We start from the raw sequence: 27,846 nt of genomic DNA, 5'->3' as shown, positions 1-27,846 counted from the left end.
CGGTGCAAAGTCACTGACTTCAGTCCGGCGACTTGTCTTCCCCTTCACACCAGCGGCCGCACCCTCAGCGGCTGCAAAATTGAACCAGCGGGTGTCAACGTTGCAGCTGCCGGTGGCATTCCCGGCTCGGGTAGACGTACCCCCGCTAGCTCGGCTCGAGGAAGCAGCTGAGAACAGCAGCACACAGCCCCAGAGGCATGGGCAGCGGGATGCACTAACTGCCCAGAATACAGCCCCGGCCAAGATCCTAGGTACAGGCTTGGGCAGCTAGGCCGAGCGCCTGCCCGTGCAGTCCCGGCCGCTTTGCTAGTCTTAGGTACTAGCCTGAGCAGAAATAGTGTGTGTGCATCTACCTCCCAGCAGGGGCACAACAAGGGGAGGAATCAAGGGGGCCAAGCCCTCCCCCCCTTTGACCCTTGACAGGAGCCGGCATGATGGAGAGGCAGCTGGGCCAAATTTGAGCGGTGTTGTGACCCTGTGCATTTGTTTTTCCCCCAACCCCAACTTTTGCAGTCCTTCTGGCCCCTATGGGCACCCCAGCCCACAGGGAGAAACAGAGCAGGGGACACCAGGCACCTCCTAGGAAGGGTGGGAGGGTTGGATTTCGGCTGTTGGTGCTTCCTGGGGAAGTGAAGATGCAGGAGGAGGATGGGCTCTGGGGCTCCCAGGACTGCCTCTCCCTGCTAGGGTTTGAAACATAGAATATCATGCTTGGAAGGGATCTCAAGAGGTCCAACCCCCTGCTGAAAGCAGGACCAATCCCCAGTTTTTACCCCAGATCCCTAAATGGCCCCCTCAAGGATTGAACTCACAACCCTGCGTTTAGCAGGGCAATGCTCAAACCACTGAGCTATCCCTCCCCTGAAGATGGTGCTCTTCTTCTGCCTGACCACTTCCCTAGGGGAGACTGAGGGGCTGGGTGTGGCGGCAGGGAGTCCGCGGGGCTGGGTGTGGGGGCAGATGACTGTGGGGCTGGATGTGGGGGCAGGGAGGCCACGGGGCTCGGTGTGGGGGCAGGGAGACCGCGGGGTGTGGGGCAGGTGACCGCTGGGCGCTGGGGTGAGACTGTGGGGCAGGGTGTGGGGTAATGTAGAGGGAGAGCACAGAGCCGGGTGTGGGGCAATGTGGGGAGGGAGAGCTTGGAGCTGGATGGGTGTGGGGCAGCAGGAGGGGAGTGTGCATGGAGCAGGGGGGAGAGTGCGGGTTTGGGTGCCCAGGCAGCCTGAGGGAGCTCAGGTCTGGGTATGGGGAGCAGCAGGGGGAGATCTGGGGGCTGGGTGTGGGGGCAGCAGAGGGGAATGTGGGGAACTGGGTGCAGGGCAGGAGAGGGGGAGCTTTGGCCCCCTCTTTCCAAAAATTTTGTTGTATCCTGGCCTCCCAGCTGCAGTGTAGATGTACCCTTTGCTCACTTCGGTTCCCTCAGCTTCGCTCACACCCCTTCATGTAGCACCTCTGAACACCCCAGTGGAGTGGATCTGATTTTCATCGAGTTACCCCCAGGGTGAATCTACCCCATGGGGCTTGGGGTCCGCTGGCCTCAAGCCAAAGGGAAGATTTGTGGGAATTCACATCAAGGGCTCTTCTCCAAGGAAACACTGGAGCGCACAGCCCGGGAGCAGTGGGCTGCACGGGCCTTTGGGACGAAGTGGCAGGTGAGACTGGCATCTTATTAACCAACATGCAGTGACCTCGGGAGCAGTGCCGCTTATTTTGGGGAACGTAAAATGGTTGCATTGCTGAAATTCTTCACACACACAAAAATGCTTCCAAAGAGCCAGAATGAGCGACTTCGCAGACCCGGAATGCCTGCCAGCCTTGAGAGGGGGCCAGTTGGTGCACTGGAGGTTTCTCCCGACAGATGGTCTTGTTAGAAACAAACCACAAGGCACAATCGCCAGGCTTGGTTAGCTGCCTCATTTTGTTTTCTTTGGTTTACTTTATCCCCCATGATCTGCCAGCTCTGCCACTGTGAAGGGGGCGGGGCAAAGTCAAGGCTCCGCCCCCTCTCCCTTTGCCCCTTCTCTGCCCACTTGCTCGCATGGGGCAGTAGTGGTCCTGCAGAACCAGCTTTCCCCCCATGCACCCAGAGCAGCAATCCAGGCAAGCAGCATGGAAAGGAGAGGTGGGAGGCTCGCTCGGCTGTGGGCTGTATCAGCTGTTTGGAGTTTCCCAGACGGACACTGGACAGGGAGATACTGTGAGTTTTCTCTCACTCCAGCCTGCCCAGAGAGCCTTACCCCCGAATGGGATGCTGGATTCTGAGCAATGGCCAGACTCCCTGGGGGCTGCTAACAACCTCCAGCAATGGGCCAGTTCTCCCCCACTAGCCCTCACCAGCCTGGGAGGACATGGGCCTAACAAAGTCCTTCAGCATGCCACGGACTCAAGCCTGGAATTTACCCCCACACAACGATCTCACCCAGCTGTAGACAGCTCCATCTGAGTCTGCAAAGCAAGGCATCTCCTGGCCATGCTCTGGGAGCGTCTTGAATCGGCTGCGGGGCTTGGATCGGCCAAGCCGTACAGCACCTGCACCGGACCTGTGCTGGCTGGAAGCAGGGAGTCATTTATTTACCTCCCTCCTGGGCACTGTATGAGGCTATAAAATCTGTCCCAGCCCCTCAGCCTCATGCCGAGATGTCTGGGGCCAGCACTCCAGTCATCTAGACGGTCTGTATGGGGCTAGACAGTCCTAACAGGGCCTCAAAAGTGATGGGAAAATCGGGGCTGGACGGGGGAGAAGGAGGCGTGGGGAGGAGTAGGGGGGTCAGGAGTGGGGTGAAGCAGGGTGGAGCCAGAACAATGTGCCCATGATCAGGAGACAGAAGGGGAGTGGGCAGTCAGAGGAGGGCAGTCAGCAGGCACATGGGGGTGGGGGCGTGAGCTAAGGCAGAGGCTGGAGTGGGAAAGGGGCGACGTGGCAAAGGAGAGGGCAGGAGAAGGTGCTGCAGCTCTGTGCAAAGAAAGAGTTTGCGACCTCTGAGCTGTTCCCCACAGGACGGTGAAAGGGGTATGCTGGGTTTAGGATTTCCCCAATTCCCTTACCACTCCTCATGCTGACCTGTCTGTGAGGGCCGCCTGCTTGCAGCTCAGACAGGAGCATCCAGCCGTGTCCCTGTACAACAATAACCCTCCTCAGCCCCAAAGGTTTGACTGAACTCCGAGGCCGAGCCCTGGCTCAACTTCCAGCCCTTCTGAGCTTTGCCAAACTGTGCACTGGAGAGGAAACATCCCAGGGGATGCCCAGGCCCCAGGGTTGGATCATAGGGGTTGGCTCTGCCCATTTTACAGAGAGGGGCCCGTGTGGATCCACCCAAGCTTCCTCCAAGCAACGTTTGGATCTGGGTCTGTAGTTCAGACCCGGCTCTGGACTCTTCACCGTCCTGTTACATAGAAATGACCCTGGAGGAGAAGATGGTTCCCGTGGCTCAGCAACATGTGCGTGATTTTTCCCAGCACAGTGCGCGCCCCTGTGTTTGCCCATGCGGCTTGCAAGGGGAAGCAAACACACCTGCCAGAGAGTTACGTGATTCAGCTGCACACATGCGGGACCAGGCTGTAGACTCTCCCGTGGCTGGCCTCCTAGGAAGCCCTCAGGACAGACTTGGTGGCTGCGGTGGACACGAACTCCATATTTGCAGGTCCTCACATTGCAGCTTCTTTCAACATTGGGGGCCAAAATCACCTGTGGTGGAAGCATGTGCAACTCCCCTCGGGACTAGTGAGGGCTTACACCAGGCTTGGGTTTGGTCTCCTGTGCCCAATTTTATAACCGACTCCTTTGGCGTCTCGTTCCGCACTCCTAGAGAGTCTGCCTGGCTCCAGCTCTGCCATTCAGAGTGCTCCGGTTGCTACAAGAATTCACCCTTCGTTAGAGATCCTAGAGAGAGGAGGAAACTCATGCCAATGAGGCAATCTCTTTGCCCTACTGATGGCATCACTGCTTTAAAAAACCTTGGTGTCTTTCTGGTAGGAACAGATCCAGCCCATTGTCCATGGTCTTAGCAGTGTATCTGGGGCAGGGAGGCATGGGGTCAGGGGGTAGGAGGAGAGTAGCACCCTCTAGTTTATTTCTGCTTTTCTGCGCCAGCTAATAGGGCAAGGGCCTGTTTGTGAAAGGAGAGTGACATCAAAGTAAATATATTAAGTTACCCCTGGGGGGCCAGATAAGTTATGAGTCCTGACTCTCTGAATCACGCTTCCATGAACGGTGGCTCCATTTTCCTGTGTATACAAGTTTCGGGAGCGCTTAAGGTGAATATTTAGATTTGGTTTTCTTGAAATCTTGATCAGTGTAACCGCACGAGGCCAGGTGAGTGAAGCTCTTGGGGATTGGCAAGAGTCAGCTGTGAGGGGCGTGTGGAAGATTTCAAAAGCTCTTGGGATCTGCCTTCAAAAGCAGGGTTGGGGGGAAGGAAGGTTCCTGGACGGGAGATTGAGCTGGCAATTCCAGGAATGTGTTTCACTCAACTGTGGCATTTTGGTTTAGAGCCAGACTAGATGGGCTGGGGCCAAAGAGATGATTTCAGGCTTCATTTAAGGTTCTGTGTGAAGAGACTGGCGCTCAATAGTTAGTGGGGGACAGGGAACAGGAGGACCACAGCATCTGCCACCAGGTGCCTATAGGTGCCTATGTGAGTGGAGCTGGTCTCTAGCACTTCTGCTGAAATAACGGTGAGGTCAGATTCATCTCTGCTGTAACTCCATTGATGTCAGTGGAGGACAGTCTAAGTGATAAGGCACTGGGATGGGACTCAGGAGACCTGGAGCCTATTCCTCGCTCTGCCACTGACCTACCATGTGACCTTGGGCAAATCTCTTCACCACTCTGTGCCTCTGTTTCCCCACTTACCGTTTGTCTCTCTCGTCCATTTAAACTGTAAGGAAGGCAGGGGCTCCCTTTCACTATATGTTTGTACAGTGCCCAGTACAATGTGACCCCAATCTTGACACTATTCTAATCCAAATAATAAATAAAAGCAGGAATGCCCCAGCGATGAGCGGTCTGATGAGTCTCTTCCTCCAATAATTATACATTAGGTGTTTCAAGATGGACATCAAAAAACAGAGTCAGCTTTTGAAAGTGATGAAGTGAGCTGTAGCTCACGAAAGCTTATGCTCAAATAAATTGGTTAGTCTCTAAGGTGCCACAAGTACGCCTTTTCTTTTTGCGAATACAGACTAACACGGCTGCTACTCTGAAACCTTTTGAAAAATGTAGCCTAAATCAATGGTAGAGCTGGGAAAAGGACCCAGCAGTCTTGATTGCCAGTCTAGTGTCCTATCCATTGGTCCAAGTGTAACCCTTCTGCCAGTTGTTTTTGGCAACAAAAAGGGTTTCCTTTTAAAATTTACAAAACATCACTGGCTCAAGCCTAACCGCTAGGGAAAAGCTACAGACAGACCTCCACTGGCTGCTCTTAACAAGCACCAAATCTGTGTATAAAACAAGGGAAAACTTTATTAAGGAGAAAAATTTGATTATTTTTTTTCTATCCAAAAACTGAAATTTTTCAGGGCCCCAAACCCAAATATTTTTCAGTTCCAGCCATTTTTGTTTCCAGTTTTGGATAGTTTTCAGCTGAAAACCTACCACATTTTGGCTGAAAAACCACAGAATGCTGAGTTTTCCTATGAGAAAGCCCTTTTTCTTCCACCCAAAAAGGAAAAAAAAGTATTTGGTCAAAAGTCCAATTTTCCATCAAAAAAAAGTTTAGATGGAAATTTGTTGACCAGCCCTAACAGCCAGGGCCTGATGCCCGCTCCCCTTGATATGTGAGAGTGTCCCAGATCCATAGGGGATGTGAGTCTGTCACCACACAGCGAGGGAGCCTTGACGCTTTAGTTCAAGCTATAGCAGCTTCTGCTTTTAGCTCCGGAAGTCCCCAGTTATAATGCCAGTGTGTTGGTCACGATGGCAGTGATCACAGACCTGGGCATTGGGGGGGGGGGGGACTTTCCAGCCTGGCTTCAGTAGCACAGCTGTGCGTCTACCTCCTGTTCACAACTGTACCTGCCCAGATCCTTATAATTCCATCGGCACCCTGGGCATGGGCTGCCCTGCCAAGCCGATTCCATGGAACGGCACTGGGAAGCTGGCCCTCCCTCCCTCCAGGACAGGCGCAGTTTTATGGAGCCACAGCCATACCTGCCTGTTCCTTTCATCAGTTCCTGCTAACTCACTGCCCTTGCTGATTTCCTGAAGGGAGAATGTCTAGGAGCTCCTGGTGTAGAGTTTTAGCCACAAATTTACTCTTGATCTATGGAATAGCACACGGGGTTTTGTTACTGTTAATTGTATGGTCGACACATGATGGACTAGTAGGTTATAAAGGTTGGAGATGGAAGTCAGTCAAAGCCGGCACTTTCCAATGAAGTATCTGGTCTCCTGAGAGTGAATGTGTCAGATATTAAACAGATACTAAATGGGGCCTCAGCCAGAAGCCACAGAACTAGAAAAAAGCCAAATCTGAAGCGGTTTTCTTCAGTATTTCTTCAAATAGGCTTGGCAGAATTCAACTTTTATTTTTATTGGTTTATAATTTCAATAGATAATATTGATATTTTAGCAGCTTTTCAGTATTTACTGATTTTCACAGTTGTAGGAAATTATGAGGGGGGGGGTTCAGACAATTATTTAATGACAATAAACACTGGGATTCGAAAAGTTAAAGTTTTATAACCATTGAAACATGCATAGTCAACATCACAGGTCAAAATATGCCAAGTAAATAGCATTAAAACAAGCTCTAATTAGTCCTCACGTTGCATTTTTCTTACTTTACTTCTCTGTAAATTTTGGTTGTTATTGATGGAAATATTTTTTTCATCTGTTTTTGTGCGGGGAAATCGACATTTACTGACGTTGACCGATTACAAGCCAATCCTTCCAAACCTGTGTATAAAGTAGGACATGGACTTTGCAACCAGGTTTGGAGCAAATTCCAGGCCCTGCAGTCTTCATCATGACCCTTTGCCTGGCTGTTAACAGTTCAGAGCAAGCCAAGACGCATTCCCTCTTCAACAACTCGCTATCACCTCTGCAGGGCAGGTGTGTACTGCTGCCCTGGACGAGATCCCCCTGCAGGGAGCAGTGTGGATAATGGCTAGAACAGGACACTACTGGGTCTAAAGAAATAATATTCCAAACCGCTCAGTGCCTGGGTTTCCCGAAGTGGGGTAATAACACTTACGGGGCTGATGGGAAGCTTCATAAACCTGCTGATGCTTGAGATGCTCAGATGAAAGATGCGCTAGAAGAATATAGTATTAATTATTTTGATTACATCTTTCATCCTGCTTTGTGCACTGATATTTTCCCCCAGAGCCTGGGAGTTTTTTTCTGCTTGCCATGTTAGAGCTGAGATGCCGTTGACAAGGGCGTATCCTCCCTCGCCAGAGCCCAGCCAGCAGAGCAGGGAGTGGTTTATGCCAGGCGAGCCCCCAAAAATAACTGATCAGCGACTTCTGTCTTTCTTCTCCTTTAGTGATCTGAGCATGAACAACATTAGCGAGCTGCAACCCAGGCCATTCCAGCACCTGCGCTTCCTGGAGGAGCTGTAAGTACGGCACGACTGCACCGAGCATAGCTCGTTCTGGGGCGGCATGTGGTGGAGAGGGCTGTGGCTTGGGAAGGGAGCCAAAGTGACCTCAGTGGAGCTAAAATGCAAGAGGGGAATCAGGTCCCATGTCCCTAGGAGAGGTGAGAGTACTACAACAGATGCAGTGGCTTCGTGCAGTGATGAAATAATTCCATGCTGAGTTGCACTAGTCGTTACATTCTCCTCTCACGCTGATGGAAATCGGGAGTTGGCAGCAGACATTGCAGTAGATGTGAAATCAACATAAGAGGAGCATCAGGGGCTCCCCTGTCCCAGAGCAAAGCAGTAACTGCTCACACTGCTGGACAGGCTGTTTACTGTTTCAGCTTCTGGAGACGTGGGGATATCCTCACTACTTGTACGTGGGCCGGTGGGGTGCAACTTTGAAGAGGCACGTGTAAGTGCTGCAATTGAGGCGGTGTAAGTAGGCTGTGGAATTCAGGAAAAATCTGATTTTGCACCAAAGGCAGGGGGCTCCTGTTATACGGCAGTGTGAATGGCAGCGTGCTCTCTGTGGCTATGCCTACACTTGGCGTGTGATGAGGGCGAGCACGAATAGGTGCACCTGAGCAGGGAAACCACACCCCTAGCTCCTACCCTACACCCACCCGACCTGGCACTCTGATTACGTGTGCACTGGAATATCAGTGATGCCAGCAAAATAACAAAATGAGGCCACGTGCCAGTGACACACCTGGCCTGGCTAGAGATGGTAGCCTGGTCTGAAAGGCTATCGTTTACCCTAGTGCAAAACACCAGCATTAGGAGCAACTTAAATTCCATGTAACCCCTGAAAATAGGGCATAAGGGGACAGCCCTTTGCCTGGGGGTGAATTTCACCCTGAGAAAATAACGCACAATATCGCTTGACCATGGAAGAGGCCTCTATGGTTTTGTCCTGATGCCATGGCTGCTTGGAGCAGGCCAAATATTAGAGCTGATTGAAAAAAGTTGTGTCAGAAGAGTTTACTGTAAAAAAAAAAAGACAGCTTCATAGAAATTGAAACACTTGTATGTGATACTAAAATATTAATTTTAATATTGCATCATGCTGATATATGATATAATGTTGTATCTCTAAATATGTGGTATGTGTGTGGTTTGGAATATTTAATTAGACTATACAAGTTGAAATGAAACATTTCAACACTATCATCCTTTGCGTTTCTAGAGCTGCTTTCACCCCAGGATCTCATGTGGGGCGAGCCAGTAGTATTCGCCCCATTTTGCATATGGATAAATTGAGAGCCAGAGAAGAGGATCAATTTGCCCAGTGAGTCGTCAGTGGTGGAGCTGGGAATAGAACCCAGGAGTTCTGAGTTCCAATCTGATGCACTGACTGTTGGGTCACTGCCTATCACACTCACTGGCCTTGTGTCCTTGTTTCCTTATACTCCCCTGTCAGTCCATGTGTCTCCATCTGTCGTCTTTTGTCTTAGACCTTGTCATAAATATAAAGGGAAGGGTAATCACCTTTAAAATCCCTCCTGGCCAGAGGAAAAATCCTTTCATCTGTAAAGGGTTAAGAAGCTAAAGGTAACCTTGCTGGCACATGACCAAAATGACCAATGAGGAGACAAGATACTTTCTGAAGTTGGGAGGAAGGAGAAAAACAAAGGGTCTGTGTCTGTCTGTGTGATGCTTTTGCCGGGGACAGAACAGGAATGGAGTCTTAGAACTTAGTAAGTAATCTAGCTAGGTATGTGTTAGATTATGATTTCTTTAAATGGCTGAGAAAATAGCTGTGCTGAATAGAATGAATATTCCTGTCTGGGTGTCTTTTTTGTAACTTAAGGTTTTGCCTAGAGGGGTTCTCTATGTTTTGAATCTAATTACCCTGTAAGGTATTCACCATCCTGATTTTACAGAGGTGATTCTTTTTTACTTCTATTAAAAGTCTTCTTGTAAGGAAACTGAATGCTTTTTTCATTGTTCTAAGATCCAAGGGTTTGGGTCTGTGGTCACCTATGCAAATTGGTGAGGATTTTTACCAAACCTTCCCCAGGAAGTGGGGTGCAAGGGTTGGGAGGATTTTGGGGAGAAAGATGTTTCCAAACGACGCTTTCCTAATAAAAATAAACCCAGATAAATGTTTGGTGGTGGCAGTGGAAGTCCAAGGGTAAAATAGTTTGTACCTTGGGGAAGTTTTAACCTAAGCTGGTAAAATTAAGCTTAGGAGGTTTTCATGCAGGTCCCCACATCTGTACCCTAGAGTTCAGAGTGGGGAAGGAACCTTGACAGACCTAGATGGTGTTTTCTTGGGGCAGGGCCTATCTTTTTGTTCTGTGTCTGTACAACACCTAGAACATTGGGTTCTAGGTCTAGGACTGGGCTCCGAGGTGCTACCATAATATACCTAATAAATAACGTACAGTGCCTAGCACAATGGGGTCCTAGTGCATGACTGGGGCACCTAGGCACTACCGTAATGTATCTAATAAATTATAATATCAAAATAAACATGTCAGAATGTTTTTTAGTTTTGGCTTTTCATTCTGAGTAGAATAATGTCAGAATTTCCTGAGGAGCAGAAATTCCAGTTCCAGACCATCTCTCCTGCACATGCTGCCCCGAACATGGCATCAGTGGCAGATTAGCCACTGGGCCAATGGGGCCCAGACCCAGGGGACCTGGCCAACTGGGGGGCCTTGGAAAAATGGGCACCCTGCGCCCCAACCCACTCCGCCTGCCTGCCCAGAACTCGTGCCAGGAAGTGGGGTTAGGGCACTGGGGCTTGTGCCGCTCTTCCTGCCCACCTGCTGCTCTTACCAGGGAGCGCGGGAAGCCCCCATGCCCTGACCCCACTCCCTGGCAGGAGCATGGGGAAGCTGGGGGCGGATGGGGGTGGGGAGGGGCCCCCACTTGTTCTGGCCTAGGGCTCCACAAAACAGTAATCCGTCTCTGTGAGGCACTCCCTGAGAGCATGCACAGCTGGCTCTTAGCTACACCGCCTTTCATGCTTCCCAGCACGTGTTCACACTTGTGATGGCAGCTTACTGGACCCAATTCAGCGGCGTTGGTGTAAGGCAGTGTAATGGTGATGAGACATATGTAAGCTATGCCCTGATCTTGCCGCTGATCCGCTGTCTCAGAGGAAGCGGGAGAGAACAACACCTTGGTGCTCTGAGCCTTTGTACTTTTGAATTGTGTGCCGCACTCAGACACCACAGGACCAGGTGTCATATTGGGGCTGGCAGGCGTGGGGTTCTTGCCGCCAGCTAACCAGGACGGAAGGGTTGGCTGCAGGCTGGTATTCTAAGCTGGGCTGGGAACAATGAGTAGAGGGCAGAGTTTGTGGACGGAGGAGAACGGTAGGGAAGGGACGTGGTTGGGGATTGGTCCTGCTTTGAGCAGGGGGTTGGACTAGGTGACCTCCTGAGGTCCCTTCCAATCCTGATAGTCTATGATTCTATGGAGCCTGAGCGACAATGACAGGTCTCCCATCACAGGAGGGAAGGGAGGGTAAAGGGAGATCCCCTGTGAGCAGCTGGGTGGAAGGCTGTGTGCGTGTTTAGGGAGAATCTCTCTCTCACACACACACACACACGCACACACACACACACACACACACATATTGGTGAGCAGATAGCGTTGCCTAAGGTTAACCAATCTGAGGACATACCAAAGCCTCAACATCTTTTATTTATTTTTTCAAAGTCTCATAATTTTCAAATCAGTCTCATGGTTATTTTGGAACAGACTCCTCTTGTTAACTGCCAGGGCTGGTGATTACTAGCCAAGGTACCAAATGGGAATAAGGAAAGCGAAGGGGATGGAGAAGGTGGCACATAGATCCGTGCGGTCATAGGTTCCAAGGCAAAAGGGACTGTTAAGATCACCTTGTCTGACCTCCAGCATAACGCAGGCCAGAAACTCTCACCCAGGGATTCCTGCATCAAACACAATTATTTCAGGTTGAGCTGAGCAAGAGGTGCCCAGTCTTGATTTAAAGACTTCAAGTGATGGAAAATCCACCACACCAGTTGGCAGTTTGTCCCAATGGTCAATTCCCCTCTCTGTTAAAAATGTGGGTCTTATTTTGGGTCTGAATTTATCTAGTTTAGCTTCCAGCCACTGGTTCATGTTCTATCCTTGTCTGCTACGTCAAGAGCTCTTATATTGGAAACCTTTTCCCCTTGTAGGCACTAATAGGCCAGGATGAAATCACTTCTCAACCTTCTCTTGGGTAAGCTACGAAGTTCAAGCTTCTTAAGTTTCCTGCTATTAGGCAGGTTCTCCAGACCTTGATTCCTTCTTGCAGCTCTTTCCTGAACCCTCTTCAGTTTTTCAACATCATATTTAAAGTGTGGAGACCAGAACTGGACACAGTATTTCAATCTGTGTCCCAAGGTAATACTGTTTTCCCACTTCTACTCAGTATTCCCCTTGCTAGGCAATTAATGGTTGCCTAGCTGACAGTGATTATGACTTGATTCCATGTATCATGTGCAGAAAGAAAAGAGAGGGAGAGAAAGAGAGAGAGAGAGTGTACTAATTTAATAATTAGCACAATTAGCTTCCCTCAGCTCCCATTGGCTGGGAATGGCGAACCACGGCCACTGGAAGCTGCGGACAGCTTTGCCTGTGGATGGTCAGTGTAAACAAACTGTCTCATGGCCCACCAGTGGATTAACCTGACTGGTCGCAGGTTGCCCACCACTGCTCTAGAGGCTTCTAACCCTGCTGATGACCCTGGTGGGTGTCAATATGATGCCACATGATGGAATTTCTGTTTGTTCAGTTTGGGTTTATAAAAATCTAGGAAATTAAATAGACAAAAACTATATTAAAAGAATATGAAGGTTGCAAAGTCAAGTACTCTGGAGTTAGGAAATGCCAGAATAGGATGTTGGTGCATCACCAGTGCACCATCAGCACCAGTCAAGTCTTGCCTACTGCCTCCAGAACCCCATCCAATCTTGCAGGTATATCTCATGCCTTTGCTCCCACACCCCATTCTGCTGTCCTGCTGTCCCTTGCAGAATGTTCCATCCTCTCTTCTTACCAGAGTGTCCTGTTTGCAGATTCTCCGTCTTCTTCGGACAGTTAGAGATCTTCTCTTCGGCATATTTGGTGTCTTTGTGAATGGGGCGGAACATCCATCCTTGAGTGTATCTCATGCCCTACCTTGTTCCTTCCCTCCAATGAACTCTTCAGAGATTTTCCCAGAGTACCTGACAGCAATTGTATAGGCAGACATGGGATAAGAGGGAAGATCCCCTCTTGGGGGGAAGGGATAGCTCAGTGGTTTGAGCATTGGTCTGCTAAACCCAGGGTTGTGAGTTCAATCCTTGAGGGGGCCATTTAGAGATCTGGGGCAAAAATTGGGGATTGGTCCTGCTTTGAGTAGGGGCTTGGACTAGATGACCTCCTGAGGTCCCTTCCAACTCTGATATTCTATGATTCATGGATCAGTAACTGGTTAAAAGATAGGAAACAAAGGATAGGACACAGTTTTCGCAATGGAGAGAGGTAAATAGCGAGGTCCCCCAAGGATCTATGCCGGGACCAGTGCTATTCAGCATATTCGCATATGATCTGGAAAAAGGGGTGAACAATGAAGTGGCAAACTTAGCAGATGATACAAAATTACTCGAGATCGTTAAGTCCAAAGCTGACTTCTAAGAGTTATAATGGAATCTCACAAAACTGGGTGACTGGGCAACAAAATGGCAGTTGAAATTCATTGCTGATAAATGCAAAGTATTGCACACTGGATAACATAATCCCAGTCTGACAGAGGCTGGTGCCAGGTGCTTCAGAGGGCAATTATCAAGTGATCCATCCCCTGTCCTCCAGTCCCAGCTTCTGGCAGTCAGAAGTTTAGGGACATCCAGAGCATGGGGTGCATCCCTGCCCCTCTTGGCTAATAGCCATTAATGGACATATCCTCCATGAATTTATCTAACGCTTTTTTGAACCCAGTTATATTTTTGGCCTTCACAACATCCCTTGGCAATGAGTTCCACAGGTTGACTGTGTGTTATGTGAGGAAGTACTTCCTTATGGTTGTTTACAACCTGGTGCCTATTCATGTTGGGTAATGCCTGGTTCTTGTGTTATGTGAATGGGTAAATAATCCTTCCCTTTCACTTTATCCACACCATTCCTGATTTTATAGACCTCTATCACAACCCCCCCCTTAGTCTTCTCTTTACTAAGATGAACAGCCCCAGGTAATTCAATATCATAGAATCCTAGACTATCAGGGTTGGAAGGGACCTCAGGAGGTCATCTAGTCCAACCCCCTGCTCAAAGCAGGACCAATCCCCAACTAAATCATCTCAGCCAGGGCTTTGTCAAGCCTGACCTTAAAAACTTCTAAGGATGGAGATTCCACCACCTCCCTAGGTAATACATTCCAGTGTTTCCCCACCCTCCTAGTGAAAAAGTTTTTCCTAATATCCAACCTAAACCTCCCCCACTGCAACTTGAGACCATTACTCCTTGTTCTGTCATCTGCCACCACTGAGAACAGCCGAGCTCCATCCTCTTTGGAACCCCCTTTCAGGTAGCTGAAAGCAGCTATCAAATCCCTCCTCATTCTTCTCTTCCACAGACTAAACAATCCCAGTTCCCTCAGCCTCTCCTCATAAGTCATGTGTTCCAGCCCCTTAATCATTTTTGTTGCCCTCCGCTGGACGTTTTCCAATTTTTTCCACATCCTTCTTGTAGTGTGGGGCCCAAAACTGAACACAGTACTCCAGATGAGGCCTCACCAATGTCGAATAGAGGGGAATGATCACGTCCCTTGATCTGCTGGCAATGCCCCTACTTATACAGCCCAAAATGCCATTGGCCTTCTTGGCAACAAGGGCACACTGTTGACTCATATCCAGCTTCTCGTCCACTGTAACCCCTAGGTCCTTTTCTGCAGAACTGCTGCCAAGCCATTCGGTCCCTAGTCTGTCACGGTGCATGGGATTCTTCCGTCCTAAGTGCAGGAGTCTGCACTTGTCCTTGTTGAACCTCATCAGATTTCTTTTGGCCCAATCCTCTAATTTGTCTAGGGCCCTCTGTATCCTATCCCTATCCTCCAGCGTATCTACCTCTCCTCCCAGTTTAGTGTCATCTGCAAACTTGCTGAGGGTGCAATCCACACCATCCTCCAGATCATTTATGAAGATATTGAGCAAACCCGGCCCGAGGACCGACCCTTGGGGCACTCCACTTGATACCGGCTGCCAACTAGACATGGAGCCATTGATCACTACCTGTTGAGCCCGACAATCTAGCCAGCTTTCTATCCACCTTATAGTCCACCTTATATCTCTTCATGTGGAAGCTGTTCCATACCCCTAATCATTCTGGCAACATTTGGGGGCATTTTTGTTGCCCTTCTCTGCACCTTTTCGAATTCTAATATATATTTTTGAGGTGGGGCGACCAGAACTGCACACAGTATTCAAGGTGTGGATGTACCATGGATTTATATAGAGGCATTATGGCATTTTCTGCCTTATTATCAATTCCTTTCCTAATGGTTCCCAACATTCTGTCGCCTTTTTGGCTGCCGCTGCACATTGAGGGGATGTTTTCAGAGAACTAGCCACAATGACTCCAAGATCTCTTCCTTGAGCTAATTTAGACCCCATCATTGTATATGTATAGCTGGGATTATGTTTTTCAATGTGCATTACTTTGCATTTATCAACATTGAATTTCATCTGCCACTTTGTTGCCCAGTCACCCAGTTTTGTGAGATCCCTTCGTAACGCTTCGCAGCCAACTTTGGACTTAACAATCTTGAGCGATTTTGTATCATTGTTCACCCCCTTTTCCAGAAGATGTATGAATCCATTCAACAGCAATAGTCCTCTATATAGTCCCGCTATATACCTCTCTTCACTGTGAAAACTGACCATTTATTCCTATCCTTTGTTCCCTGTCTTTTAACCAGTTACTGACCCATGAGAGAACCTTCCTCTTATCCCATGACTCCTTACTTTGCTTAAGAACCTTTGATGAGAAACCTTGTCAAAGGCTTTCTGAAAGTCCAAGTACACTATATCCACTGGATCCCCCTTGTCCACATGCTTGTTGACACTCTCCAAGAGTTCTAACAGACTGAGGCATGATTTCCCTTTACAAACACCATGCAGACTCTTCCCCAACATATCATGTTCATCTCTGTGTCTGATAATTCTGCCCTTTACTATAGTTTCAACCAGTTTGCCTGGTACTGAAGTTAATCTTACCAGCCTGTAATTTCCAGGATCATCCATGAAGCTTTTTAAAAAAGATCAGCTTCACATTAGCAACCCTCCAGTCATTGTGTGCAGTGGGTGATTTAAGTGATAGGTTACATGCCACAGTTAGTTGTCCTGCAGCTGCATGTGGTTGCCTTGATGTTCATTAGGCTGCAGCGCAGAGCTGGTTGCCAGGTTTTCGCTCCCCAGCCACCTCCCCCATTGTCTCTGGCAGCAGTGGAGGGTTCATTTATCACTAGGGATCAAAGATGGCTTTGTGGTTACGGCACAGCACTGGGAGTCAAGCGTTCAGTTCCTGGCTCAGCCATTAACTCTCACTGTGTGGTCTTGGGTGAGTCACTTCCCCCTTCTGTGCCTCAGTTTCCCCACCTGTAAAATGAAATAATGATACTCAGACGTGAGCTGTGACTCATTAATATTTCACCTGGGGCTCTTCAGAAGACAAATGCAATCAATGATATAGCCCCAGAGGGCTCCCAGGAAGAGCAGATGCTCAGCTTCATCTGACTTTGAAGAAGCAACATATCCAGGGACTCCCTTCCCAGGATGGCTCCCTGACAGCTGTCTGTCAGGCCGTTTGACTGCATTCTCGGCACCCCCTGCTGCCCGCGCTCTCCACCCCTCCCCCCTGCCTCGAGCTTTGGAGTGGGGAAAAATCAAACTGCATTTGACGCTGGCAACAGAGCGTGGGGAACACATACAGTCCCCGCACAGGCACTGGCTAGTTCTGCCTGCCAAGAAAGACAGCTCCAGTTCCTTGGGAAAGGGGTCTCCTGAAATAGGGGTCTGGAGGTTAGCATCTTTTCTTTTCTTTTCTTTTCTTTTCTTTTCTTTTCTTTCAGCTGATTAAAGTTGCTAATAAATCCCACTTAATGCAGCCTGAAGCCAGGAGCCAAGTGAGACAAGGGCAATCGGCACAGAAGCAATAGAAAGGGGATTTTGAAAGCTGGCCTGGGAAAGCGAACATGTTGAAATGTGTTCCCCAGCAAAGGCTTTTGTTACTGCGTTTCGAACCCTAGCATGAGAGCTCGGTGCCAGCAGGAAGGAGTGGAGCAGTGGACAGGTGTCCCCCATGGCCGTTCGCCTCGCATCCTCTCCCGGTTCGGGGCACGTGTGGCCGGCTGCCCACCGCTGGGTCTCCTCCTGGCAGAGCAGGGCCTGTTGTCATGGGGGTTGTGCTTTGTGCGTGGGGGTTGGAGTATCACCAGGGGGCACCAGTCAGGGGTCAGAGCCCCGCTGCGAAAAGGATGCAGACAGACAAGGTGCAACAAGCGCAGGCAACAAATAACAGGAGGAGGTGGGGAAGGGCGGGTGCCTGTGAAGCCGGTAGGTGACCACACAGCCACCAACTAGCCTAGGGGCCTGCTACCCCCGCTGGTGTCTGCAGGGGACAGCAGCACTCTGGGATCTCAGCAGGGGAAGGTGGAGATCCTTCCTCCTCTGAGCCCTCTGTGGTGCATCTCGCCCCATCTCTCTCGCTTGCTAGTGGGGTGGAGGGGCCAGAGCCCTGCTCCCTGTGACAAGGCAATTGTGTGCCATGGGGACACTGAGATGACTGTGGCATATGGATGCTGCGTTATACGGGGCTGTCACAGGGTGGTCCCCTGAGAGTCCTTTCCAGCTCAGTGGCTGACCACAACCACTCCAGGTCTTCTCAACCTTCACGGTGCTTTGTTATGAACTACCTTCACAATCAAGAGCCAGCTTCCCCCCTTGCTTCTGGGCAAGGGTACAGTAGTCGTAGCAGCAGCCAGTCCTGCCAACTTCTGCCTTCCTTCTGGCTCCCTGCCCTCTCCCAGCACTTCCTTCCTGTTTGCCTACACAGGCCTACCAGCTGGGGACACTTCCACCCCATTAGCCCCTCAGCTGGGTCGTCCCTCAGTTAATTGGTCACCTCTGCCAACAGCTTGTCTTTCAATCAGCACTCGCTTCATAGCAGCAGGTGAGGAGCTGAGTCAGCGCATCCCATTACAGGGGCCCCGATGCATCTCTGACCCAGGTCAGAGGCATTGCCTTTACTGGGTCGCAGTGCATTGTGGGGGCCTGACATTTCCGTGGCATGGTGATACTGTCTTACGGGGCGTTGGCATTCCTATGACACAGCTGCACTGCCTTCAGGGGCAATGACCTTTCTGCGACGTAGCTCGACCCCCTAACGTTCCTTTGATCTCGCCATGCCGCAGTCTGATGCACCGGTGTTTCTGCGACGTAGTGGTGCCTAGGTCCTCGATACTCCTGTGAACCAGCTGTGCGACGCTCGAGGGAGCAATGTGTGTGATACAGCCGAGCTGCATTGCGGGGTGCCGGGGTTTTCGGGACGTGTCGACGCAGCGTTGTTGTACACTGACCGTTTCTGTGAAAAAGCCGCGCTGCAGGATAGACCCATCACATTTCTGTGTGACAGGGTCGATTCTTATTGTGGGCGCGGACATTTCTGCAACCCAGCGGTACCGCGTGCTGGGTCATTGTAGTGGGGCGGTCACCCTGCTCTGGCCCTGAAAGGGTTAAAAGCCAGCCCTTGGAGAGGGCTGGGGCGGAGAGCCAATCAGAAAAGACTGGGAGGCAGCCAATCAGGGCCAGGCTGGGCCCTATAAAATGGCTGCAGGGCCAGACTGCAGGTAGTCTCTCTCCAGCTTTGGAGTGAGATGGGCTGGAAGGAGACATGGGCACTTTGGACAGTGCTGGTGAAGGGCAGGAGCAGCTGGGGAAGCTCCAGCCTGGCAAACCCCATCCAAAGCAGAGGCCTTGCTGTTAGGGCCGGAGGAGGTATTAGGGCTGTGGGGAAGCAGCCGGGGGAGGAAGAGGCAGCAGGTCTAACCCCCTTGCCAATGACAAGTGGCCACTTCAGACTGCAGTTTGCCCCTGAGGGAAGGGGCTAGATGAAGACTGGCAGTGGGTCATTGAGGCCCGATGGGCTTGGGGGATTGGGGTTCCCCAGACAGGGAAGGACCCTGAGTGTGGGGGTACTGCCACGGGGCAGTACCCAGGAGAAAGGGCACCGTGGGCCGGGAGGGATGCGGGGCCTGAAGTATAGTGGTGGAGATCGATCATGAAAGACAGGTAGTGACAACAGGAGAAACACTGGCCAGCAGGAGGCGCTCTGAGGTTGGGATGAGTTAATTCCTGAACGACCAGCAGGAGATGCCGTGGCGGTAAGTGCTTGACCTGTTACACTCATTGATATTTAATGAAAGCAACGCTGCTTCATGGGGCACGGATACTCCTGAGCGATGGTATTGGTGTGGTATTAAGCAGTGCTGTGTTATGGGCCACTGCTATTTGTCGGACAACCCGGTGCTGCATTCTGTCACGCTTCCCGTTGCTGCATTTTGGGGTATGTGGATTTCTGTGTCATAGTGGTGGTTTATGGCAGGGCTTCTCAGCATATAAAAGCCAGGGCCAGCGTTAGGGGGCAGCACGCAGGTATGGCCTACAGTCATGGTGTTGCCGGCACCCAGTGCCGAGAGGCTGAACAACAGCTTGAGTCGGTTCGTTACCCGGTGTGCTACACCCAATAATCACAACGGGGTGGAGAAGCAGAAAAGTTTATTTGCAGCTGCAAAAAGGTACAGGGAGAATAAAATCTCAAATCCTGCACAACAGAGCAGGAAGTTACACAGGCTTTTATACATCCTTTTTCCCAGCATACTTATCCAATAGCAAGCTGCTCCAAGTATCCATATAGCCAGCCAATCCAGTTCCCAGCTAGTTCCCTGATTCTCTGTATCATTTGTTAAACTATACATAAAGCTGCTTTATTCAGCATTGTTCTTCCATATCTCCCCTGTTTGGCCTTGCTTAGTTTCAGGCAGTCTGACTCTGCAACATACTGTTGCAGATTCTCAGCATAACTGCTGTGTGTGCCTCCAGGCGGGGGGGCCAAGGACACTTGGGCCTAGCACGCAGAGCTGCTGCGAGTGCCTCCAGGCAGGAGGAGGGGGGCCAAGGACACCGGGGCCTAGTGCGAGGGGGCTTCATCGACACTCGTGGTCTTCCATCCCCTTGAGTTACCTAGTGGCCATGCCCCAGTGTTCCCAACAATGGCGTCGTTGGGCATTCAGATTTCTGGGGTGTAGCGGTGCTGCATTAAGGGACACTTCTGAGACATTTCGATTGTATTCCGAGTTTCTAAGGCTAGAAGTGATCACTGTGATCGTCTAGTCAGATCTCCTGAATAAGAAGTTCAATAGCTGTACTCTGTTCCATACAGAGGCACTTATCAGGGCCCCGGAACGGGGGACAATGGCCCCATCACTTTTTACCGGCCATAAGGGCGAGTGACGGAGGACAGGTCTTGGGTGGAAGAGGTGGAGCGGGGATTTGGGGGGGGAAGAGGTGGTGCAGGGGTGGGGCCTTGCAGGAAGGGGTGGGGCCTCAGGGAGAAGGGGAAGTGCAAGGGTGGCGACTTGGGGAGGGGTGTGTGTGAGGGTGGAGACTCTAGGGAAGGGTAGGCATGGGGGGCAGGATCACTGTTCAGGCTCCGGGGTGGGGGGGCCCACTCTTCGGGAGCTTCCACCATTCCTTGAACTTATAGGCTGTGATCAAGTCACCCTTTATTCTTTGTTAAGTGAAACAGACGGAGCTCCATGTGTTCTAAGGCATGTGATTTTATTTTTAATGTTAAGGCCAGAAGGTGACATTAGATCATCTTGTCTCAACTCCTGTGTATCGCAGGCCATTACATTTCACGCAGTTCCCACTGTACTGAGTCAATACCTGGTGCTTGGCTAAAGCATCTTCCAGAAAGGCATGCAGTCTTGATTTGAAGATCTCCATATCTGGAGAATCCATCACTTTCCTTGATAGCTTGTTCCAATGATTCATCAGCCTCCCTGTTAAAAGATGTGAGCCTAATTTCTAATTTAAATTTGTGTGGCCATCTGCTTTTGTTCTGCCTTCCTCTTCTAGGTCGAAGTCCCCCTTAGTATCCATTATTTTCTCTCCATGAAGATATTTATGCACTGTAATGAAGTCGCATCTCAAACTTTGTTGTGATAAGCGGAGCAGATCGAGCTCTGTCTCTTCCTGTCGGGCATTTTCTCCAGCCACCAAATTGTTATGGCTCTTTTCTGCACCCTCTCCAAATTTTCAATAGCCTTTTAAAAAATGTGGACACCAGAACTGGACACGGTGTTCTAGTACTGGTCTCACCAATGCCATTTACAGAGGCAAAATCACCTCCTTCCTCAAAAGTCCCCTGCTTATCCAGCCAAGAATTGCATCTGTGTTTTTTGCCACAGCATCGCACCAGGCGCTCGCATTCAGTTGTACCAAATGATCCAGATCGCTCTGTTTGACGGTCCTGTCCTCATCATTTTCTGTTCGGCCAATTATTCTTTCATTTGCATATTTTATCAGCCCCGATTTTACGTTTACTTCCAGATCACTGATGCAAATGCTGAATGGGATCAGACCTAGTACCAATCTCTGCAGAACCCCACTAGAAACTACCCCTACAATGAAGATTCCCCCTTGGACCACTACTTTTTGAGATCTGTCAATTAGCTAGTTCATAACCAATTTAATGTATGCTTCATTGATATTGTGTAATGCTTTCTTTTTTAAATCCAAAATGTTGTGTGGTACTAAATCAGATGCCTTATAAAAATCTCAGTATATTATCTCTGCAGTTACCATACACCCATGTTGACTGGCATTGATTCTATTCCTATTCTTTAATATTTTATCACTTGAATCCTGGATCAGCTTTTCCATTCTATTTTCCAGGTCATCCTGCTTGTCCTTACTGAATATTGGCACAACATTAACATTGTTCCAGTCTTCTGAAATTTCCCTCAAAGAATTATTAAAAATTAATACCAGTGGGCATGCAATCTCTTCAGCCAACATTTTTAAGACTCCTGGGGGCAAGTTTTCCAGGCCCACTGATTTCAAAAATGTTTATCCCTAGCAGATGTTGTTCAGCATCCTCTTCCATTACTAATGTACTGGAAAGTAATCCATCTTCACATGATGCAAACACATTATCCTATTTCCTTCCAAATACAGAATGGAAATACTAATAATTCAGAAAAGGTAGAAGTGTTCAATAAGTAACAGTTTTACCAACTAACAATGGTATTGGCACATTGTTAGGACTTCTTTTGTTCCTAGTATACTTTAAAAAAAAAATCCTTATTGTACTTTAGCTTCCCTTATCAATTTTCTGTACTTCCTAGCTTCTAATTTGTATTTTGATTGCTCTCTATTTCCACTTTTTTCCATTTGTTATATGTTGCCTTCTTGTTTCTAACCACTGCCTTCATTTTGTCACTGAACCAGGATGGTTTGTAGTGTAGACATCTGGGCTTGGGCTGGAGCCTGGGTTCTGGGACCCTCCCTCCTTGCAGGATCTTGGAGCCTGTGCTGCAGCCCAAGTATCTAAACTACAATTTTATAGCCGGGTGAGCCTGAGTCAGCTGACCCTGGCAATCTGTGGCTGTGCCGTGGGTGTTTTATGGTGGTGTAGTGTGCATCTGTTGTGCTTCTCTCACACATGCACATACAGCTCTCTCAAACAATACCCAGCCCTTTGCATTGGTATTCATCCCCTACTCAAAGCCCTCCACCCACATATGTCAGATTTCTAGCCAGCCTTGCATGTGGCCCGTGCTTTGGGTGGTGGCTCCTGTGTTTCATTTATCTCTTCCATAAAGGAGCTTAATTGCTTTTTACATGCTTCCTGAATGAAGCATGGCTATTATGTCCACTAGCTTCAAGGAGGTTTTACCCAGCCCTGGGCATAATACAGCCACTGACATTTCTGTGACATAGTGGGGACACTGACACTCCCGCAGCAGCTTCAAATAAATCTGAAACCAGAACATTTTAGGGAGCGCATTTCCCTTGTCTATAGGCTTCGGTTTGCTGCAAGTGGTGGCTAGCTCATTTGCTGCCCCTTCATGCAAAAGGAAATTTCTCATTTTCATTTACTCTGAGAGAACTTTACATTGCACCACACTGCATTTTTTTTTACCCACAATGCACTGTTCCATTTGGGAAATTGCAAACTGTGAATCTGGAGGATTTGCTAGAGCATTAGGGATTGGATGAATTTCCCTTTTCTCTTCCCTGGGATAAAATGGATTTGAGATTTGCACAGGATTTGAACTTCTCATCTCCTGCCTTTGTTACCCTTGACAGCCAGTGGCTCCCCACTGCCTCTTAGTCTCTCACTGTGACCCTTAATGGTGGAGAATCACCAAAGCCAGATGTTTCTGTTTAGATGCTCGACAGTGATATTGTTAACGCTATTGATCTTTAACTTTTCAACATTAGGTTTCAGTCAACAGCAGATTGAAAAGCATGGATCACTAAAACCCCTCAGAGCTGTGGTCAGGCTTGCCACAGACTCAGGCATGCATCATAGCCAGAATTTTCAAAAGAGCTTAGCACCTACAGTCTAGGATAGACTTTCAAAAGACTTCAGCTCCCATTGTTCACCACAGTAAGTTACCAGATTTTCACAAGTGCTCAGCAATATAGGTGCACATTGGACACTGAGATTTTATAAAAATCTGGGCCCCAGTTATGAGTGCTGAGCAACTGAATATTTGGCTCTGAGCAACAATGGTGCAAATATAAACGACACTGGGCCTGATTCTACTTTGCACAAATTGCACGGCTCTGGCAGTGGGAAGGGGCTTTACTGTAGAAGTTACATCTGCTCCAGGTTCCCTTTAGGTTACCAGGGAAGAATTCTGCCTCCCAGCTCTCCCTTTTTACAATACTGCAACAGCTCACAGGGTGATAAAAGCCCCTGAGGTACGTGGAGAATTCCTCCAGTCATCACCCCACAGCACAACAAAGAGGCCTTAATATAAATGGAACCAGGCCCTTTGTGCTAATCCAGAGTTTTTCCACTAAATATATTTTTGTTTGGAAATGCTGATTGTTCGAAACAGAACCATCTCACGGAGAATGGTCAGGCAAACTTTCCGTCTTTTAAAAACATTTGGGGGGGGCGGGGAAGGGAAAGAAGTTTGGAAATTGTCGGGCTGTCTCTTTTTGACACTTTTGAAATGAACGGCATGTTTCAAAATTGACCGTATAGTAAAACCAAAATTCTTTCAGATGTTAAAGTGTAAAATAGAAATGATGCAAAAAAAAGATTTTTGGTTCACAGAGACTTGAGACTTTGTCCCAATTTTGACTTCTGCCCCTCCCCCCACCCTCCAATTCAGGGTGGGAAAATTTTCCCACCATCTCACAATTCTCACAGGACAGGGACACTGTTTCCCATCAGTCCTACAGGCACATTTCCAAAAAGGTCCGTTGAAACAGAGTGCCTCTTGAGATCCTTAATAAAACCGTGATTCACCGGCAGCGCTGGGGGGTTTGGACAGAGCTAATCTTGTTAGAGAAACTGGACAGCTTATACAATAAGGGGATGGAGGAAACACATTTAATGTCCTGTATTGGGTTGTTGGGGAAAGCAGCTACATCTCATTAAATCTTAAACCAGGTCTAAACTACAGAGTTAGGTCAACACAAGGGCAGCTTACATTGTCCTAACTATGGAAGTGTCTACACTTCCACATCTCTCCTGCCCAGCGGCACTGCCCAACTACACTGACCTAAACTCCTCCACCTCCAAGTGGTGTAGTTAGGTCCATGCAGTGTCAGTGTATAGACGCTGAGTTGCTCATGTCAACTGTTACTGGCTTTCAGGAGCCCTCCCACAATGCCCCATCCTCACAATACAATCGATACAAGTCCTCCTGGTGAGGACACACACCGCCAGCACAAAGAGCAAAGTGTCAACACACACAAGCGAAGTAATTACTGCGATGGCTGTATGCTGTCATAAGTTAGGTCAACTTACTTCTGTAGTGTAGACATGGTCTTACGTGGCAGATGGATCCAAATTGGCTTGGATACGAACATTCCTGGGGCTTGAACTGTCTCAAAGGCCATGAACAAGAGTAACAAACACTGCATAGAGCTGGAAGAGGGTTTGGTGGGGCCCACAGGGAGCAGCAGTGTTAGAAAGGGCCTGTTTAACATACGGTTTAATGAGCAGGGCAGAAGGGAGTAAAGGGCACGTGAGTGAAATTTGTAGGTGATACTAAACTGGGAAGAATTGCAAACACCAATTAGGGCAGGGAAATAACTGGTTTGACTCTTCTCATTTACAACATGTTTACACCTGTGTAACTCCATTGGCTTGACTCCTGATTTACACCTGTGGAAGTGAGAACAGACTCAAGCTATGTCTACACTTAAACTGCAACAGTGGCATAGCTGCAGTGCTTCAGTGTAGCCACTCACTTCGGCGCGAGGAGGGGTTCTCCCATCATTGTAATGAATCTACCTCCCCAAGAGGCGGTAATTAAGTCCACGGAAGAATTCTTTGGTCCTCCTAGCACTGGCTACATGGGAGGTTAGGTTGGCTTAACTAAATCGCTGAGGGGGGTGGGTGGGTGTGTGGATTCTTCACACCTATGAGCAATATAGCTGGGTTGACGTAGCTTTTTAGTATAGATCTGGCCTCAGGCCTTGCATTCCAGGACCTTAGTAGCCCTGTTGTGGCTTCTGCCCACTCCTGAGAAGCTCTGATCTATGTATGAGAGCATATTCAGCTAGAGTTGGCATGTCAGGACACCAAAACTGTTTGTGAATTTAGGTCAAATGTGGTGAGTTATTTTTAACTGGGGGCGGGGGGGGGGGGGGAAACCACTGACAAAATATTTTTGGAAATGTCAATGTTTTGTTTCAGAAAGGAAAGATTTTGACTTTTTGTTTCCAAATTCAGCTAATTAAAAAAACCCCAAAAAGGTGAAAAATGCTTGAAAAAAATGAACTGAAAAACTAAAAAAAGGAATTTATCCAAGGTCGAACGAAAAGCTGTTTGACTTGAAAGGAAATGTTTGGAGCTTTCCATTTTGGTGAGAAATACCAAAAACACTTCAAGTTTGGTTCAAACCGAACTATTTGACCTTTTTCGGTTTGGGGGGCCATACTGGTCAGCCATAGGTTCAGCCCGGCCTTGGTACTGACACGAAGGGATAGGTACATTAGAAACACACCCACCAGCCAGATCAGAGAACTAGAGAGAGACAGCTTGTCATCAAGTGGCTTATAGGCATCACAGCCAAGGAGAGTTCTGAAAAGGATTTTGCAGGAGGAGAATGAGGTGGCTTTGTGGCTCTTTATCCCGAGCGTGAGGGGCAGCCTGGGGGAAAGCACGGAGGTTCTTGTTTGAAAACATGATGGAGGTTGGCAGGAGTCGATATCCAGATGCTGAATGAGAGACAATAGGTGGGTGGGGATGGGTGGGCTTCCTATGAAGGTCGGTGCCTATGGAAAGAATCTCTGGGTGGCAAACATTACTTGGCTTCAGGGAATGAGCCAGCCCTGCAGGATGCTGCTGCCACCCCTCTGCCTGCCTTTACCACGCCTCTCAGCAGTTACCACTGCAGCAGACCCCTCACCACTTCCTGACTCTGATCTGCAATGATGGGAGCTCTGGTGTCTCCAGAGGAGATAGCAGAGTCGAGCTTGTCCCTTAGCGAGAAGGGCCTGAGCCCTAGCCCTGCATACCCCAAACAGATGTGGGGGTGTCTGAGGTCTGGAGCTGGAGTGGAGATAGCCCTAGCTTATCTTCGTGGAGTGGACTGACACCCCTTCCAAGGAGAGCAGTTTCCCATTCGTGCTCCCAGGGGGGTGAATTCCCTAGCTCGGGTTTCATGGGCTGCTTGGAAATATGGTTCCAGTCTCCTGTGGGGAAGGGGTGAACTGTAATACTGCGAGGAGAGGGGGCCTCTGGTCCCGAATTAGCTGCCATTGTCAGCATCACTGTGAGAGGAGTCGTCTCCCCTCTAAATGAAAGCAAAGGGGAGAGGCTCCATCTGCTTGAACTTCATGGTATTTTGGCTTCCAAGGATGCATTTAATGGAAGGAATCTGCCCACCAGGGGGGTGACCTTCAAGAGAGCTTGGAAGGGAAGGGGGAGTTCAGCAGGGAGGAGGCTGCTGATTGACAATTAGCATGGAAATGCAGCACCATGGGCACAGGGGGATCATTGTCTCGGGTGTGCCACGTTAAATGGCCAAAGAAGCTAATGACAAGGAACAGGACAGCCAGCTCTCCCCCCCCCGCTCCTGATTTATTACCCCCCATAACTCTCCCCACCATGGGGTGAATAGGACACTGCCAGCTGGTGTGGGTGGCTTCTTCCCCAGAAACCTCCCCGACTCTTGCCCCCCTCAAGCATCCTTGCTGCTGAGTGTGACATGTGCAAGCCCCTACCTGGCCCTGTCATGGGCGTGTAGCTCAGTGATAGAGTGTTTGACTGCGGATCACATGGTCCTTGGTTCAGATCCAAGTGCCCCCTTACAAGCTTAGCCTGGGAGGGAAGGGACTGCAGGGCTCTGCTCTGGGTCACCCTGCTGGGGGGCCCAGCAAGGTGGGGCACAGTCTGGGAGAAGGTAGCACATCCGTATCCACAGCCATGGACACATACACAGCCACAAAAGTATGCACGCACCCCATTGTGATGTGTGCGCACCCACAGGCTGACCAGCCTGCGCACGGATGCCTGTAAACACACGTGCAGACACACTCGACACCTGTGCGTGCATACAGAACAGCACCTCTGCATATGTAAAAGCCCAGAAGCATACTGTTGAATAAGGGCATGCAGCAGTCTAACCCATTTTGACTCTCCTTTTTAAAACCCCAACTGCAGAGCCAGGGGTGCAGAGGGGACATGTCCCCTTTCATCCATTGCAGGACATCCTCACGCCCCCCCCAGCCCATTTCAGAGCAGCCTTCTATTTCTCCCTCTCTCATGTATCTGGTACATTCCAATCTACCTGAGAACTGGCTGCTGTTCGAATGCCCCCCCCCCCCCATGCATCCTCTCTTCACCTGCAGGGGAACCCCCAAGATTCCTGGTGCAGGAACCAGCATTGCCTCTGGTTTTGTGTGGTGGCTGTTTAAACTAGCCAGGGGCGGCAGCTCTGGAAGCTTCTCCCCCCTCCCCCCGTAGTCTCCTCCCCCCGCCATCCTCTCCCCAGGTGGAAATCGGCCGT

The 27,846-nt window shown here is 49.4% G+C and overlaps 1 protein-coding gene across 4 annotated transcripts in view; it reads left to right on the top strand.

The window, feature by feature from the left end:
* The window catches only part of LGR6 (leucine rich repeat containing G protein-coupled receptor 6), a 203,903-nt gene that overhangs the window by 58,187 nt on the left and 117,870 nt on the right, over positions 1 to 27,846 (top strand). For 3 of the 4 annotated variants that reach the window (XM_048826916.2, XM_048826917.2, XM_075121913.1), the window contains exon 2: positions 7,488 to 7,559. The exons of the other annotated variant lie outside the window; for it this stretch is intronic. In XM_048826916.2, the coding sequence (XP_048682873.1) occupies positions 7,488 to 7,559 (72 nt within the window). The remainder of the gene's footprint in view (positions 1 to 7,487; positions 7,560 to 27,846) is intronic. 4 annotated transcript variants of the gene reach the window in all.

Source organism: Caretta caretta, chromosome 21, assembly GCF_965140235.1.
Source record: "Caretta caretta isolate rCarCar2 chromosome 21, rCarCar1.hap1, whole genome shotgun sequence".
Classification (NCBI taxonomy): Eukaryota; Metazoa; Chordata; order Testudines; family Cheloniidae; genus Caretta; species Caretta caretta.
The sequence above is the reverse complement of the archived record's forward strand: the minus strand, read 5'-3'. Positions and strand labels throughout refer to the sequence as shown.